Source organism: Ceratotherium simum, chromosome 12, assembly GCF_057802395.1.
Source record: "Ceratotherium simum simum isolate JZ-2026a chromosome 12, ASM5780239v1, whole genome shotgun sequence".
In the NCBI taxonomy this organism is placed as follows: domain Eukaryota; kingdom Metazoa; phylum Chordata; class Mammalia; order Perissodactyla; family Rhinocerotidae; genus Ceratotherium; species Ceratotherium simum.
The window spans coordinates 28,273,561-28,292,761 of record NC_141911.1 but is presented as its reverse complement, the minus strand read 5'-3'; the positions used below and the strand labels follow the sequence as shown (position 1 = coordinate 28,292,761).

General features: G+C 35.3%; 1 protein-coding gene across 1 annotated transcript in view; it reads left to right on the top strand.

Annotated features, from left to right (window-relative positions):
- The window catches only part of TMEM144 (transmembrane protein 144), a 34,718-nt gene extending 20,441 nt beyond the window's left edge, over positions 1–14,277 (top strand). Inside the window, exons 10-13 of the mRNA XM_087437484.1 lie at positions 2,050–2,169; positions 3,343–3,440; positions 8,443–8,496; positions 13,972–14,277. Coding sequence (XP_087293610.1) covers positions 2,050–2,169; positions 3,343–3,440; positions 8,443–8,496; positions 13,972–14,055 — 356 coding nt within the window. The 3' untranslated portion in view covers positions 14,056–14,277. The remainder of the gene's footprint in view (positions 1–2,049; positions 2,170–3,342; positions 3,441–8,442; positions 8,497–13,971) is intronic.
- The last annotated feature ends 4,924 nt before the right edge of the window (positions 14,278–19,201 follow it).

Genomic DNA, 19,201 nt, shown 5'->3' with positions numbered 1-19,201 from the left:
CATGGCTTACACCAATGAAATGATACAAGAATGAGATCATGGAAAATAAAGTTCCAAATTGGATGGTGCAGAAAATTAGTGTGATCTATGTTCAGATAAGAAAGTAGTTTGGAGGGCAAAAGTCATGAGGGAAAGATTGATGAAGAAGCTGGGATTTGAACTTGACTTTAAATGAGTGAATAGACTTTGAGTAGATACCGTAGTTTCTTTCTTCCTTTTGATATTCAGCCCCACGAACAGTACTCAAAACCTTTTATTAACTTCTGTCTTTTTTTAAGGTTTTATACAAGTACTTTTTGTATTTTTATTTTTTTCATTTTTAAAAGATAAAAACCAAAATAAAGCACAGGATAAATTAAAAGAGAAGGAAAAACAAGAGTTAAAAATAAAACAGAACCAGGAATGAGTCTAAAAATTGTACCACTTGCTAGAAATTAGCCATATATTTGTCTCTAAGATTTCTTATAGCCACAGAGGAAATCAGATCAGTCCCACAATTCAGCTAACACAAGATAAAAACAACTAATTGTTTTAGAGTACAGCTGTTCTTGGTACTAGGACATAATAAACAATGTCTTCAACAATCTCCTAACATAAATCGGACAGTCAGTGCTTAGGGATCTTTCTTATGACAACTCAAATGTAGTTTGATAGGAAGACACTTTATTTCAATTTATTCAAAAATAATTCTAAGGGGGCATAATTTTTTATTTCATTTATTTAACAAAATGTGAGTAGTACGTGCTCTTTGCTAGGCACCATTCTAATCACGTTACAATACTGATTCAGTTGACCCTCATAGCAACCTTGCTGGTTCGATACCATTATTATCCTTGTTTTTCATTGAGAAAGTTAAGACAGAAAAAGATTAGATAATATGACCAAGTCTCAAAATTAGCAAGGAGTGGATTGTGGATTCCCACCCAGGTGGTCTGTGCTTTTGTTTGCTATGTTATGCTGCCTTTTGTGGTGGTCCATAGATGGATACGTGGTTCTTATGAGATTCAGAAGTAGGATTTAAGATTTTAGAAGAATAAACAAACTCTTTGATCATCAAGCTTTCCTCCCTAAACCTGGCCAGTCACCTTTGTCAAAATTTTAGGTGAGAGAAACACCGAATCCAATGTGGCCTTCCCAGCCAAGAACCTGTAGTATACCCATCGGTATGGCCAAAGTACTACCTGCTTAAACAGTCAGTGGAGTTGGGGTTTCTCAGAATTTAGGCCACCATCATGTGTTATTAGCTCCTCTATGTAATTAGATTTATTGTAAACAATTGAATAAAACCCTTTGGAATAACTTTCTGAATATCCATCAGTATAGCTGACATCTGCAATGGAGATGCTGGTCTCCAGATTGATTAACAGAATATATAAAATTAGCACTCCCAAAAGTTTTTCACACACACTCCCCACTACAGCCTACTTGGAGATCTGCTACAATTGTTATAACTCTTAGTAAAATTAGATCTGAATACCTATTCTTAAAAAGGAGATGTTAACATTATATTCACATAATGTTTGTTGTTTCTTATTTAGCTTCCAAGATAATCGTGAAAACCAGCCTTTTAGATTTGATTACAGTAACTAATTTACTAGTTAATATTTCTAGGTTTTAAATATGTTAATTAAAATTCTATATAAACAGGGGCCGGCCAGATGGCGTAGCAGTTAAGTTCGAGTGCTCTGCTTTAGCAGCCCAGGGTTCACAGGTTCGGATCCCAAGCATGGACCTACGCACCATGCTGTGGCGGCATTCCATATACAAAACAGAGGAAGATGGGCACAGATGTTAGCTCAGGGCTAATCTTCATCAGCAAAAAGAGGAAGACTGGCAACGGATGTTAGCTCAGGGCCAATCTTCTTCACCAAAAAAAAAAAAAATTCTATATAATTCTATATAAACAGTATGTAGAAAACTAGGATGATAAAATATAATTAATAGTTCCTTTACTTTTAAGGTTAATTTGGTGAGTTGCTTTTAGAACTTTAAATCTATTTGAAATGACTAAAAGGATACACTTGACAGTTTTATAATCTGTATTTTCAGATTTAGACTATATTTTTGCACACTTCAGCGGCATCTTTCTTGCAAGCACAGTCTACTTTCTGGCCTACTGTATAGCCATGAAAAATAATCCTAAACTATATCCTGAAGCAATCTTGCCAGGTAAGAGTATGTACTACAGAAAATCTTTTTACTCTGTGGCAGTATCATTCTCTACCCATTTAACTTGAATAATAGTTTTCTGGAAACCAAGCCATCCTCTGTGTGTGTCTGTGTGTGTGTGTCTTGTGTGTGTGTGTCTGTGTGTGCGTGTATTCATTCTCTTAATTGCTTTGACCCACTGCAGCACCAAACATGAGGGATTGAAAAACCATGAAACTGGATATGAAATGCCAGTCATTATTACAGAACGTAAAACTTGAACAATGAATCTAAGATCGTTTCCTATGCCAAAACATCTTATGTATTGACCACAGCCTTTATTATTTCTTCTTCACTATCTAAGGATTCATATTAAAAGTTATAGTCCTGTGACTCTATTTAAAAAAAAAAAAAAGTATCAACAAATAGGAATCTGTAGTCACTTGGGAAACAAACACTTTCTCCAAAAAGTAAGGATGAATTGTTTTAGAGCTCAAAGCAGGTATATGTTAAATGCACACGCTTTTGGACTTAATCCATTAGGCATTGATGGTAAAAATACAGATATATAATTTCTCACTTATTTAGAAGGTTGCTGTAATTCAATTGGGAATTTAGGTCCACAAGTAAAATTTTTTAAAGAGCAAAATAAAAGCATATGTCGGAGGTTCATTTTGAGTGCCTGATTCATATAAGCCAAAGTGCGCCACTATACCATTATAGAAAATGGTAGAGTATTTACTGAATGCCTAGCTAAAGTACCCTGAAGATTTTAGCTGATATTTTCATTCAAATTCTAGGAGGTTTTGCCTTAGCCATAAGCATCATTCTGAATTTCACACATTTTTATGTTCATGATTTAGAGTAAATGGTGTTTGCAGAGCACATTCAGATCCAGTATCTTCCCTACGCCCCTCTCCACTATGCAATCTTTACTTCAATTACTACTATGGGTACTTTATTTACTGTCAATAAAGTGAAAGGATTGATAATTATACCCACAGCAGTCAAGAGCAGAGAAATCATTTGGTTTCCAAAATGATCACAAAACACAGCTCAAAAATGCGTGTTGACCAACAATGTAGATAGGAATGCGTTAATATGTGTACTTGAATATTTCTGCTGTATCTAGAGTGTGAATTTTTCAGGAGAGGCACGTGGTGTGTAAATGTGTGATGTCTGTGTGTGTTTCAGGATTCCTGTCAGGAGTACTTTGGGCGGTGGCTGCCTGCTGTTGGTTCATAGCTAATCACTCCCTCAGTGCTGTGGTCAGTTTTCCAATAATCACTGCTGTAAGTAGCTGAAATGTTTTTCCAAATTTTTGTTTTCCAAATGTAAATCTAATTTTTCTGAAGCATTCTTAGTGAATCACTAAAGACTGTCATGGAGTTTGTTTTTTTAAGGAATACAATTAATATAATAGATTTATGTAGATAAACTGACACCCTCTAATCTCATGTCCGTGATTGTAAGGGAACATTGCTAACCTGATTTTAGCAGGTTTATTAATCTTTAATATCCTTGCGGTTTTTGTTTGGTCATTTTACCTAATGTCATTTTGGATACATTATAGTTTGCTATTTATAACAATTTCATCTCTATATGACAGTTTATAAATATAAAAATACTTTTGTGAACTGGACTGTGGTTACCAGGGGCAGTGGGGGTGGGGGGTGGGCACAAGGGGTGAAGGGAGTCATATATATGGTGATGGACAAACAAAAATGTACAACCCAAAATTTCACAATGTTAGAAACCATTAAAATATCAATTAAAAAAAATACTTTTGTGTATATTATCACACTTGAATCTCATGACAACCTTGTGAGACAGAAAGTACTTCAGCCTCCTCTTCATATGGTACTTCAGTATTTTTAAGGAGGGCTTTCAGAAAGTGCTAAAGCAGAGTATTGTCTCCACACGATGCCATTTATGGTGGCATACATAGTACAATTTGCTTCATCTGATTTTTTAGGTGTCAATTATGTAGCACATAGGTAGGTAATATAAAACAAAAATGTTTCCTTTGATGCAGGCAGGACAAGTATTGATAGGACTGTCCCCATTTTGAAGATGAGAAGAGGCGATAGTTAAGAGCATTGTCTGAGGTGACATGGCTAGTGGAAATCTCAAAGCTTCTAAGTACAGAGCTTCCAGGACACAGGGCTACTTTCTGCCAGCAGTATAGAATCCAATTTAGAGTTTGTTTCAGGTTCGTTATGGCACCAGGACTGACATATACACACAGGAACTTATTACTTTAATGTTGGGCTCTTGTGTCTACACTAGATATCTTAGATTGCTGACCAGCTGTTCACCTGCACCCACTGCTTCCTAAATCATCATCATCAACAAAATTTGCCTAAGACATTTTAGTAGCACACCTCTGCAAACCTAGAAAACTGACTTTTTTAAACACATTGTCTAGTCTAAATCACATTGCATCAAAGTTTGAAACATCCTTAAGTTTTAATATAAATTTGGGGTTTCAAACAGTATTTTTTTTTTTTTTTTTTTTTTTGGTGAGGAAGCTTGACCCTGAGCTAACATCTGTTGCAAATCCTCCTCTTTTTTGCTTGAGGAGGATTGTCACTGAGCTAACATCTGTGCCAGTCCTCCTCCATTTTGTATGTGGGATGCCACCACAGCATGACCTGACGAGCAGTGTATAGGTCTGTGCCCAGGATCCAAACCCACGAAACCCAGGCCGCCAAAGCAGAGCACGTGAACTTAACCACTATGCCACTGGGCTGGCCCCGCAAATAGTATATTTTTTGATGATTCCACTGTGTCCATAAAATAGTTAGCCTTAAAGAACAACTAAATTCAAATAATAAAAGTTTTTTTTTTTTAATTTAAAGAGCCCACATTTTGACATTCTTAATCCCTGCTGAGGGAAAATGTTATCAAAATTGAGCAAATTATAAGGAATTATTTTAGGTTTAAGTCCTTGTCACTGGAATGGCAGAGGACCCAAATTCTTTCCAAAAAGGGTTTTTTCTCATTATTTCAAGGATATTTAATGCTAGAAGTGACCATATAACACTGGAAAATATAATGGAGAGTGGAATATAAAGCTTACCAGTCAAATGCTTAAAAGTACATTTGTAGAGAAAAGTTTATAGTATGATATGCTCCTCAACTAGGGATGCAAATGTTATTTGACATTAATATCCCACTACATAAGGAAGAATAATATTTATTAAAATAGATCAAGTCATTAATCACATTAAATTTAAACTTTGTCATATGTTAGTGATTTTGTCTTTTAATCAAGTTATATTCTTGAACAAATGTGGGTTCTCCATAAAGGGCTTATAGTAATTTTATATAAAATACACGGATACAATTAAGTCATACAAAACAAATAGAAATGCAAACACAGAAAATCAAAGCTATGATAAAAATGAGAAAGGAAGCAAGCAGCACCAAGCTTAAACAGTTCACTGATTAAACATTAAGTTTTGCTTTGTGCTTACAAAAGGGGGTAATACAATGGGGTAGCTAATTCTCTTTAACTGGTAACATATTACTTCCTCAGAAAAGACCAATTATTTTCTAGCACTAAATTCACTAATAATAGAATTTATCTATTTTTTTTTAATCATATGGAGCCTTTTACAGGGACATTGAACAATAAATAATATTCTTCACAAAAATTTTATTGTAGACAGAGATACAGTTATCCTACCACTGTTTCTTGTATTAAATTATGGTAAAGACTCAGGACAAAACATTAAAGCTTAATTCAGTGGAAATAAATTGCTAAGGCATGTGGAGTGTGGGCAGAGGGTCGGTAAGAGTGGTTGCTGTGGTTTTGGAGACTTGCCCGTGAGAAGGATTATTCTCAAACCACTGTGATGTAAGCCAAGTCTTCTCACCCACCAGGTGTAGATTCCTCTGGTGCTTGGAGATTGTTACCTGGGAGGGACAGGTATTTCTGGGAGGTGAGGGAATAGGTCTTCATTGCTACTAGGTTCTTGCTTGGTTTCACTTTTGTTACTCTAGTCAAGGACAAACTTAGTCACATGCAGAAAAGATTTAGTCCCTACCTTCAAGGATCTTGCATTCTTCTTTATCTTATTTTCTTGACAGAATTAGATTTTTTTAACTTTAACTTTTTTTAATGGAAAATTTCAAACATACCCATCACCCAGCTTTAACAATTATGAATATGGTCAATCTTATTTTATTGAAAGAGTACATGTTTCAAATCCCAGCAGCGTTGTCCTTCCCAGGTGCATAAATTTCCATTGTTCCACATCCATTGGAGACTAGACTGTGAGTTCCTTGAAAGCAGCATCTATATTTATTGGCAAATAACAATCAATTAGAAATCAAAAAAGAAGAAAAGAAAAACTCACATAGCAGGAGAAAGGGCTTGTTACCTCTGTCCAAGTCTTCCCTGATAAGTCTAAAAGCCTAATCAGCTTATCCAGAAGCTTCAGCTCCTCTAGATGGCTCAAGCTTACCTTATTTTCTTTTCTTTTTTTTTTTTTTTGTGAGGAAGATCAGCCCTGAGCTAACATCCATGCCAATCCTCCTCTTTTTGCTGAGGAAGACTGGCCCTGAGCTAACATCCGTGCCCATCTTCCTCCACTTTATATGAGACACTGCCACAGCATGGCTTGATAAGCGGTGTGTTGGTGGGCACCCGGGATCCAAACCCGGGCTGCCAGCAGCGGAGTGCGCGCACCTAACCGCTTCGCCATGGGGCCGGCCCCAGACCGGCCCCCGCAAGCTTACCTTATTTTCAAAGGCTGATTTACAAATGTGTTATTTGTATTAATTTACAAAAGGAAAATATACAATCCCAATTGCCAAAACAGCTGTCACTCTTATCTAAAATATTCCTCCTCTTTGGCTCTCCTTTGCCTGAATTGAAGAGTCTGTACACACTTTGACTTATGCTTGCATTGCTTTTAGCCAAGCACCACTTCCTATAAACACATTATTCTTCACACTAACCCTTAGGCCATGTCTAAACTAACATTTAGAAAATCACCAGTTAAAAAGCCTTAATGGTCAATGATAAGTTTTGGTATTGTCTTCTACCATGTTCTCTGAAGAGAAATAAATTTCTAGATTAAAGAGGATAAAATTCTTGAGCAATTGGCATGATAACATTAATATTATATCCTCCTTTCTATTGTTTCCACCTGTCCTGTGCAAAGTCAGTAAGGAATTGCCTAGAGGACCCAGATGCTTCTTGTTTGGTTTGAATTTGGAGGCTTAGGACCTTACGTCATTGATAAAACACAGTTCCTTTGACCTATTTCTCTGGCTCTTTTGATATTGACTTTTCCAGATGCTGAAAAACAGAGAGTAATGTATTTTTGTTACTTCACTTACATACCAGGATTGGGTCAAACTTTGTTGACCCAGCCATTTAGATAGTTGGAATAGTGGAAGGGGAAAAAAACATGTTGGAATTGTTTATTTGAAACTCTTCCAGAGTTTGTGCAGGACTTGAAAAGGAATCACAAAAATGCTGATACAATACACTTTCTCCACAAAGACCACTATTAATCCAAATACCAGTTTTTTCCCTTCTCAGCTAAAAAAATTAACAAACTTTAATAGCTTCAAGTTTTCAGATTGCAAAATCATCTTTTTTTTCTATCTGATTTCTCCTCATTTCTTTTGTCCTATGTTATTTCATTACTGTCTTTGTCTCCTGCTACTAAGCCATTGTTTATTTTTCCTTACATGGTTTTTCTATCTTCCTATAAAACTATTTTTAGCATTTGTTAGAGTTTAGTTAGTTTAGTTAGTTTAGTATCAGTTAAAAATTTTTTTTAAAGTGCATGCTACTTCCATAAGCACATTATTTGTCAGGCCCAAAAGAACGTACTAAAATTTCTTCAGTTATGGGATTATCTCATGCCAAAGTTATAAATTTGCACTTTTTCCTATTAATCCCATTTCCAGTATCCTAAGGAACTAGTTCACTAGAAAAAATGAACTATTTGCTTATCAAAATATTTTTTTATAAATAGATCACACTAAAGAAAAGCATTATATGGCACAAAATATAGAATCATCAAAATAACAAAAATGAAAACCATAAAGAAAAAAAGTCTTCACTTCTTACCTAATGCTACTCAGTTTAACTTAATGTTGAGTTAGGACTGAGATGATGAATAGTTTTCCTTGACAATATTGTTATATTGTTTTTATAATAGAAAGTTATTTGATTAAAGTGTCAGGTCAGCTCTCTGATTTACTATATTTATGTAGAGTGCAGTCACAGAAAAATAACCAATTTAATTAAAGTTCTTATTTTTATTTAAGGGTCCAGGATTTATAGCTGCAATGTGGGGTGTCTTCATGTTTAAGGAAATACAGGTATGTACAAGAAAGGACAAATTTAGAAAACAGGTGTAGATCCAGATAAGAAGGGTATATAATACTATATTTGTGTTATTTTCTGAAAACTGCATGTGACTCCTAAGTCCAGGGCAGAAAACACATGAATGGAGGTGACAGATCAGATGTTCAAAATGGTGTCATCCCTAACTAGGAGAAAAAACACTAAAGATATGATAATTATTAGGAAACATATTTCTCTCCACCCCACTGCCAGTGGAAAAATGCTTTAGTTGGTTTTCTTTTCCCATAAGAGTTTTTGGTTAAATGACCCAGTGAAATGAGATAGAGGAAAATTTTATTTAGTGTAAAATATGGTAGACAATCAAGATGAAAGGTTTTTTATCTCAAAGATTAAAATATCCCTGAGGCAGATGGAATTTGGGAATAGATTTTTCCATTGGTTCTCATGTCTCCCAAAGGCCTCCATATCAAACTAGCAACTTTATAGAAAAACAGTTATGATAGCAGGTGACTACTACCCCTTCCTTTTCAAGTGTAGATGATGGTGATTTAAAATTGCACTCATCAAATAGTTCTAGGATGTGTGTTTGTGTGTGTGTGTGTGTGTATTTTCATTAAAAATTGTTTTAGAATTTTTCCATTTACCTCTATTTGTGGAAAAAGTCTTCAGTTGAGGAATACGTGTGCATAGTATTTTGTAATCGTTTTTACTAAAAACAATATAAATCCAGAGACACTCTGTCAAGGCAGCATAGACATAATATTTTCTGTCTTAATATGCAGCTGCAATAACAAATAATTCCTGGTTCTAAGAAGATCTGATGGTGCTAATTTCTGGGAACCATAAAGTGAACTGTTTCCCTGGCTAATTCTTAAAATGATTCTTTGGTTTTAGATTTAAAACATCATTTCCTTCATTCTAAATGAAATGTTTTGATTTAGAAATCAATAATAATAATAATTTGATAATACAAGTCAGATTCTTAGATTAAATAAATAAATTTGTTTAGAAGATATTTGGATCATGATCTTAATTTTTGTTTTTTTAAATACACAAGACAACTTAAAACAGTTATAAACCCATAAGTTACTTTCATGCACATGTTTCTCATTTATTTTAGATAGGGTTGCTTTCCACAAATAATAATTTTATGCCCAAAACACATTGTAAATCTCCTGGCAAATACCTCATCTGCCTCACAAAGGATAATAATTTCTATTTAAGATTGGGTTTGTCCAGTATAACATGCTGAAGCCTTAGAAAAAACCAGTAAATGACCATAGCTTATTTGCAATTATAGGTATAAAGAAGCACAAACTAAGAATAGATTTATTATAAAGCATTTAGTAATAACAATACTGAATTAAAAATCGTCTTCCCTAGGTACAAGAACTCCCTTGAGAGAAAGAATCCCTCAACATTGAGCATAGTGTTAACTACTCAGAGTCCTCTAAAAAGATGCTAAAGGACATTCAAAAAGTTTTTTTTAAGACATCTTTAAAAAGACAGCACAGACCAAGTAGAGGAGGAGCTTTTAGGAATGATAAGCCATCACCAAGTGGGATGTAATTCAAGAATGCAAAGATGGTTCATAATATGCAAATTAATTAATGTAATTTATTATATATTAGATAAACAGAGAAAAACTATGTGATACTATATATTCAAAAGGCATTTATTAAAATGAAAAATCAGTTTTTAATTAAGAAAACAACCTCTTAGTAAAGCTACAAATAGGAGGAAGCTTTGATACAAAATGGCTATCAGAAAACAAATACATAACTAAAGTGAAACTTAAGAGTTCTCTATCAATTATACCTCAATAAAGCTGAAAAAAAAAGTTCTCTATAATTTGGAAGTCAAAGATTTTTCCATCACTGCTATTATTCAGTATTTTCTGGAGATCCTAGCCAGCGTGTTAAGATAAAATTAAGAATAAGAGGAATAGATACAGGAAAGAAAATAAGAAAATTGTCATTTGCATATCACATTATTGTCTTTAAAAATTTAAGAGAATCAGCTGAAAATCTTAAGATCCAATAAGATCATTTAGTAAAATGCTGAAATATAAAATAAATATGGAATCAATCGCTTTCCAATATGCCACCAATAACGAATTAAAAAGAGAAAAATAAATGCTATTAATACCTATGAAAATTATAAAAATATAAGAAAATAATTAAGAAGAAATGTGCTAGATTTATAAAACCTTTTACTTTACTACCACCGTTTACCATAGGACATAAAAGAATATCAGAACAGATGAGGAAACTCACCATATTCCTGATGGAACAACTCACGATTATTACTAGGCAGTTCTCTCCAGTTACATTCAGTGAGATTCCTATGAAATCCCAGTGGTTTTCTATCTGGAATTTTGACAGCGAGTGCTCAAGTATGGCCAAGTATGTATGTAAAAATAAAGAGAGGGAGGGCCAAGCTGAAAGCAAAGAGTGAGTTTTATTGACCTTTCTAGAGTTAAAAAAGACCTTACAAATCTGTCTACAAACAAAACTTAAGGAGCGTCCAGCGATACTTATTCAATGCAGGTACCTGATTACCCCTCAACAGCTTATTTAAAAGAAAGTTTTAAATATTTTACATGCCAACTAGTTTAAGAGTTATCGACTAAACACTGAAACCAAAATCCTATCAGAATTCTTTTTTTAATGATTTTTCTTAGAAACAAGATAAAACGCTAGAGGAAAACGTTTATCTTTATGACTTTTAGGTCTTCTTGGTTGTGTCTTGAAGCAATCTTCAAAGACGCATAAGAGACACGAAGTCTGCAACCTCTAGCAGTAGGAACTTAATCTGAGATCCAAGCACATTTTTGTGTGAGTTTAATGATTTTATTTAGTTTTAATACCATCAGCGCTCCAGTTGGATGCTTTGCACTTCTGATGACCTTTTGTATCTGGTGTCTGTTCCTCTTTGGGAAGTTTGTTTTAGAATTTTATATTTGGCTATTTTAAGCTAGATATCCATTGTATTTTTAGCAATACACTTAGTCAATATGTCTACGGTAATACCAACACACAGGATTATTACCACAACAATTTATAGGTCAGTAGCTACTCCCAGATAAAGAATGAGATGATTTGTTATTTTAGTAGCTGCTTCAAAAATCCAAGTTAAAAATTTTTGCTTTGGGGAGAATGTTAGCGTGATCTTTCTAAGAGTTAACGTTGACCTTTGACAAAGGAAAACTTTTGCTATTGCCCAAATATAATAGATCTTTTTCTCTGGGAGAGTAGGCAGTTTGGGCAGATTCTTAACCTTAAAGAGGAAAAATATTTTACTCCCTGAGAACATTATTCTTATGTCTACATAGACAATACAACAGAGAACTCAGCAAAGTATTCACATAATTAGACTGTAAGGTGCGGATAATTGAGGCCCCATATATTTTTTCTTATTTCAGCGATGTCATCAATTGTATAATTCACAAAGTACATTTGGAAATCAGCTGAGTGTATTCATTCTTTGAACAAATATGTATTGAGTGTCTACTCTGCACCAATACTGGTGTCTAGGTAAGGTTGCAGTCTTTAAAACTAGGGAAAAGATGTCAAGGAACCTTAAAACCTTATTGCAGGTGTGTGTGTGTGTGTGTGTGTGTGTGTAAATAAGCTGCTCTGTACTTGGCAAGGCTTTGTAGTCTATCCTTCACTTGTAGAACTTGCAGTAGTGACTTCTGGTGGTGTCAATGCTCACAGTGAATCAAATAATTCAACTGGCCCCAACCTAATTAACCCACTCTAACTCAATCCTTTATTAACTTGAAAAAAGGGGATATACATTTTTTGGTGTTTTGGCTATGTGTTAATTGGCATCACTCCTAATAAGAGCTAATGATAGTATTATATGATTTGACTCCCAGGAGATCTCAATGTAATTTTAGACCATATATCTGAAATTAGAGAGGTGCTAGTCCTCTTTTACTTGATGATATTTAAAACTTTCCTTAGAGTATTGGGGTCTATATTTAAAAGGGGATGTAGACAAGCTGGCAGTCATTCACAGGGGAACAGCTAGGACACTGAGGCAGCTTGAAACCATTCCATATGAAAAATGATCAAAGGAGCTAAAATATTGACTAGGAAAAAAGATGTTTCTGGGGTATAAGACAGTTATTTTCAATGTTTGAGGGTTTATCCTGTGGGAGAGAGATTAGAATTGATCTATCTGTACCCCTAAAGACAGAACTTGCAGGAAATAAAATATCTCTGCGTAACATGTCTAAGGACGGGCTGGCTACATTGGGAAGTGGTTCTCAGTATTTCCCATCTTTAGGACCAGTGCACCCATACATAGCTGGACAAGTCAAACCTAGTCTCTGTTTCTTCCTCGCCCTTTAGATCGATCTCTGTCTCTCCATCTGCACTTCATCATCTCTCCCCAGGACTGTAGTCACCTCCTTACTCGTCTGCTTGCCTCCATTCTGGCCCCCTCCAATCTTCACCATCTGCAGAAAAGTGTGGGTTTTATGAAATGCAAATCCTATCGCCTCACTTCATCCAGCTGTGCCCTTTCCTTTACTGTCTTCCCATTGCTTGGAAAAATAAAACTCAAAAGTATAACCTATGGGCCGGCCCCGTGGCGTAGCGGTTAAGCGTGCGCGCTCCACTGCTGGCAGCCTGGGTTCGGATCCTGAGCACGTACTGATGCACCACTTGTCAGGCCATGCCGTGGCAGCGTCCCATATAAAGTGGAGGAAGATGGGTACAGATGTTTGCCCAGGGCCAGTTTTCCTCAGCAAAAAGAGGAGGACCAGCATGGATGTTAGCTCAGAGCTGATCTTCCTAACCAAAAAAAAAAAAGTATAATCTATGGCCTCTAGGCTTAGTATGGCCTATGAGATCCCTGTGTGCTTCGGCCCATAGCCCACCAACCTCATCTTGCTCCATTTACCTCTCATTGCCCTGGTCACACTGACCTTTCAGTCCCTGGCAAGTATCATGCTTTCTCTTACCACAGAGCTTTGTACGTAAAATGTTTTCTACCTGCAATCTCTCCCTGCTGCCCTCTTTCTCTGCCGACTTCATTAATACTTATAGTCAGAAGCTCAACTCCCCACCCTCTAAAACAGCCTTGTTAAGATTCCTTTGCAACACACTCAGCAACAACCATGGTTGTTTTCTTATTAACACTCCTCTTACTTTGTAACATTCTTTTCTGTGATGCTTTTATTAATTCCTGCCTCTCATATTATACAGTTAGCTGAATAAGGGCACGTTTTGCTCCCCATTTTAACCCAGCACATGTTGATGCATAGTGGGAGCCCACAAGTATTTACTGAATGGGTGAATTAGTAATGTTCTTGTGGATTTTCAAGAGAATCTGAGTTGATTACTTGGAGGGATAGCAAAAAGCATACAGGTGGCTACGGCAGATGATTAGTCAAGTCCCTAGCAATCTTGAGTCTCTACTTTTTGTATATTTGATTCAGGTTTTATTAATTACTGTTATTCTTTTTTATTATTCAGGGTCTACAAAACTACCTATTAATGATTCTTGCATTTTGCATCATCTTGGCTGGAGCATTGTGCACTGCTTTTTCCAAAATCTAAGAATCACACGACCAGCAGATGGCAGCAGTGGTTAAGAGAACGCCTTCACTGGACACGGGACAGATTATGCTGAGAACAGAATTTGTTTCCATACAGCAAATGGATCTCAGCCTGTCTTGGAGTGGGTAAATGATTTTTTTTTCACAAATGTGAAAATAAAGGAAAATTGAGTTTTAGTCAAGTATAAAAATGAAAAATTCTTCTAATGAACTATTTATGAAGGTATGACTTTACTGGGTGACTAAAATGTTTACATTTGTATAGCATTACATCTGAGGGTGCTCCTTCTACCACAATATGTACTTAGTGTTGCATAATCTAGAAAACAGGGTGGAGTTCACAGACAAAGAATTCTGTGTATGTCCAAATTTCCAACAAATTACCCTTATTAATGAAGAGAGGCAGAAAAATGGGGGCGGGAGGAGGGGAGAGAAGACTTACCTTGTAATAGAATTAGATTCCAAAGATGTCCAGATCCTTTGCTAGAAAAGCAAATGTCAGAGTTGGTAACTGAATGTTAAAAAGGCCATTTCATTATTTTTAGCCCAGACTTATTTTTACTTCAAATTAATGTTGCCTAACCTTACATCACCTGCCCATCTTAGCTCAAAATGCTTTTGATTATCTCCAGATAAAATCTATCCACAGAGAACAAAAATGTGCTACCATTGAGAATATGTGTATAATACATACACATACATACACAAGTACACACACACGTAAATACACACACGTATAGGTATGTACTAGTCCATATTTGGGGGAAATCCTAGAGTGGCTGAAATGAGGTTCTAGCTTATTAGAGTGAGAAATTAAAGGGACCAGACACTCCTTTGGATGTACAGTTTATTATTTTTTTTCTGAAATATGCTTTTTTAACAATCCCTCTTTTAACTGGAGGTTTTCTTCCTGTTTTTGCTGATGGTTTCCAGTAGGCAAAAGAAAATGACAGACACGCTGGTTTCATTTCTTTAAGAAAACTGAAATAGAACTGCTAGTACAATGTTAATCACAATGGTTCCCAAACTCAAAATGATAGAACCCCTAGTGCAATGTAAATTTCACCCAGTGCCACCCGATAGTATGTTACTTGGCTGTGCGGGAGAGACAGAATAACATTCTGCTTAAGTGTATGCATTCTGGAGCTAACCTGTATGGGTTTAAATCCCACCTCTGCTTCATCATAATTGTATGACTTTAGATGAGTCCCTGAGCCTCCTGTATCAGATTCCTCACTGTAAACTGGGGATGGTGATAATCTTTATCTCACATGGTTATTGTGAGGTTCAAATTAATTAAAATCTGTAAAGTATGTTCACGAGTGTCCAGCACTTGGCAAATATTATGTAATTCTTAGCTATTATTATCATGTGTTTAAGAAAGAAAACATGTCTGTAGATTGGAGAATACCTTGTGAGAGCTGCTACCATCGCAACCACCCCATCCAAAACAACTACTTACTGTTCTTCTATATGAATGCAATTTAAAAATAGTACCGGAGTCCCTGTTTAATTGTTGAATTGCTAATATAAATAAATATTTGATTGTAACATCTTACAAAAACTCAATTTTAATCTAAAATGTCATTAATTATGTTGATAACTTTGAATAAATTGACATGATATAAAAGCTATTTTTCTCATTTAAATATACTTTAAAATTTCATATTGATAGCAATTAATTATTCTTTAGTTGAGATTGCCAACTTATATGTAAAATTTTAAATGTGAAGTAAAGCAATTGCAGAAGAAAAATGAAAAAAAATATATTCCCACTGTATAGTTTCTGCTACCAGACAATGCCAGTAAGTGTTAGTAAGAGTGGTGTGGGAAAAAACAAGCTTTTTCAAAATGGTTACCAAACAAACAACTTACTATGTAGAGATAAGTCTAAATGAGCAATTGCCAAATCTCCACTGTCTTTGCTCACTTTAGGAAGTTAATCCCTCTCTCTCTCTCTCTCTTTCTCTCTCTCTTTCTCTCTTTCTCTTTCTCTCTCTCTCTCGGTTTTGAGGTTTTACTTTTCCTTGTCTAGCATAGCCAAATTCTTGTGTTTATCTTAACTTTCTCTAGCTTGGCTTTCTGTCTCTCCTTATCTGAAACGGCACCTTATCCCTACCAAAGAGATCCTGCCATCTGTGTACAGAGACAGCATGACATTAAGCAGGGAAGTCACAGCCCAATGAGGCTGGCATCCAGATTATGGGAATTTTCTACTATTGGAACAAAAATTCCTAATGAGTTTTAAAGAATTAATAATACAGCATTTCCCCCAAGCCACCAAATTTCTTTTATTCCTGTTGTACTGATCTATTTGTACTTAAGAGTTGCTAACTACTAGACCTGTGTGTATCAGTATTAGTAAAGCTAAAAAACACATTGAGTGAAAAAGGCAAGCTGTGGAACCATGTGCACGGTATGATACCATTTAGGTCACTTTTAAAAATCAAAGTTATATATATTTTCTGCAAATGCATATATATGCAAAATATTAGAAAAACGTATATACCAAACTCATAATAATATTTGCTTCTAGTGAGGATAAATGAAGTCAGAATGGGGACGCTGGGGTCAAGGTGAAATTGAGTGATATCTATAATACTCTGATTTTTATGGCGATGAATTCATATATATGTTCTTTAATATGTGTTGAGGAATCAACAGCAAAAAATCTCAGAAGCGTATGTCTAAATGTTAAAGTAATTAAGTCTGGGTAAAGACAATATGGATGAATGTTATTTTCTTCTTTATTTTTTCTATTGAGGTTAAATTGGTTTATAACATTATGTAAATTTAAGGTGTACATCATTGTATTTCAACTTCTATATAGACTGCATCGTGTTCACCACCAAAAGTCTAGTTGCCATCCATCACCGTACACCTGTGCCCCTTTACCTCTTTCACCCTCCTCCACCGTCTTCCCTTCTGGTACCCACCAATCTGTTCTCCATATCTATTGTGTTTGTTTATCTTCTACATATGAGTGAAATCATATTATAATTGTCTTTCTCCTTCTGACTTATTTCATCTAGCTTATGCTTATGCTTATACTAACCTCAAGGTCCATCCATGTTGTCGCAAATGGCAAGATTTCATCTTTTTTACGGCTATCACATCTTTATCCATTCATCCGTTGATGGACACTTAGGTTGCTTCCACATCTTGGCTATTGTGAATAATGCTGCAGTGAACATAGGGGGGCATATATCTTTTCAAATTAGTGTTTTCATGGTCTTTGGATAAATACCCAGAAGTGGAATAGCTGGGTAATATAATATTTCCATTTTTAATTCTTTGAAGAATCTCCATACTGTTTTCCATAGTGGCTACATCAGTTAACATTCCTACCAGCACCAGTGTATGGTGGGTCCCTTTTCTTGACATCCTCTCCAACACTTGTTATTTCTTCTTTTTAGTAATACCTATTCTGACAGGCATGAGGTGATATCTCATTGTAGCTTTGATTTGCATTTCACTAATAATTAGTGATGTTGAACACCTTTTCCTGTGCCTGTTGGCCATCTATATATCTTCTTTTGAAAAATGTCTGTTCAGATCCTCTGCTCATTTTTTGATCAGATTGTTTGTTTTTTTGTTGTTGAGTTATATGAGTTCTTTATGTATGTTGGGTATTAACCCCTTATCAGATATATGATTTGCAAATATCTTCTCCCAATTTCTAGGTTCTCTTTTCATTTTGCCGTGCAGGGTCTTTTTAGTTTGATGTAGTCCCATTTTTTTATTTTTTCTTTTGTTTCCCTTGCCTGAGGAGACATATTCAAAAAGATACTGCTAAGACCAATGTCTAAGAGTGTACTGCCTGTTTTCTTTTAGGATTTTTATGGTTTCAAGTCTTACATTCAAGTCTTTAATCCATTTTGAGTTAATTTTTGTGTATGGTGTAAGGTAATGGTCTACTTTCATTCTTTTGCATGTGGCTGTCCAGTTTTCCCAACACCATTTATTGAAGAGGCTTTTCTTTCTCCATTGTACGTTCTTGGCTTCTTTGTCAAAAATCAGCTGTCCACAGATGTCTAGGTGTATTTCTGGGCTCTCAGTTCTGTTCCATTGATCGGCCAATACCATGCTGTTTTGATTACTATAGCTTTGTAGTACATTTTGAAATCAGGGAGTTTGATACCTACAGTTTTGTTCTTTTTTCTCAATATTACCTTGGCTAATCAGGGTCTTTTATTGTTCCATATAAATTTTTGGACTCTCTGTTCTATTTCCGTGAAAAATGTTTTGGGGATTCTGATTGGGATTTCATTGAATCTCTAGATCGCTTTAGGTAATATGGACCTTTTAACTGTGTTAATTCTTCCAATCCATGAGCATGGCATATTTTTCCACTTCTTTATGTCTTCTTCAATTTCTTTCAACAATGTCTTATAGTTTTCAGCATACAAGTCTTTTACCTCCTTGGTTAAATTTATTCCTAGATATTTTATTCTTTTTGTTGTGGTTATAAATGGGATTGTATTCTTTATCTCTCTTTCTGCCCTCTTCATTGTTTTTAGTACTTTTTAAAATTTCTAAACAAGTATGTACACACAAATAAAACAGACAAAGATCAAGACAAAGCTGGGAAATTTTTCAACTTAAGACTCCCACCTCTTAAAGGTAGAAGCCAGAAACTCACTTTCCTAGCCTCCCTTGCAGCTAGGATGCTGCAAACCCAATCCCTGGTCCTGCTGGAGATTCAATAAGTTACCTAATAAAGTTGTTTCAGAAATTTGGCCTCATTAAAAACAAAACAAAACATATTTCTTTTAGCCTGTTTTAATCAACTTTAATGAGGTATAATCTGCATCCAATAAAATTCACCCATTTTAAGTGGACAGTTCTATGAGCTTCAGCAAATATACACACTCATGTAATCACCACTACAGCCTACATATAGAACATTTCTAACAACCTAAAAAGTTCCCTTCTGCACCTTAGTAGTTAACCCCCCACCCCAGGCCACCAGTGATCTGTTTCCCGTCATTCTAGATTACTTTTGCTTCTTCTAAAATTTTGCGTAGTGTGTACCCTTTTGTGTCTGATTTCTTTCATCTCATAGCCATGTTTAAACAATTTTTACTTATCTAAAACAATTATAATTCATTCCCTCCTGGAAGAAAGCATATGTGTGTGTTCAAAAT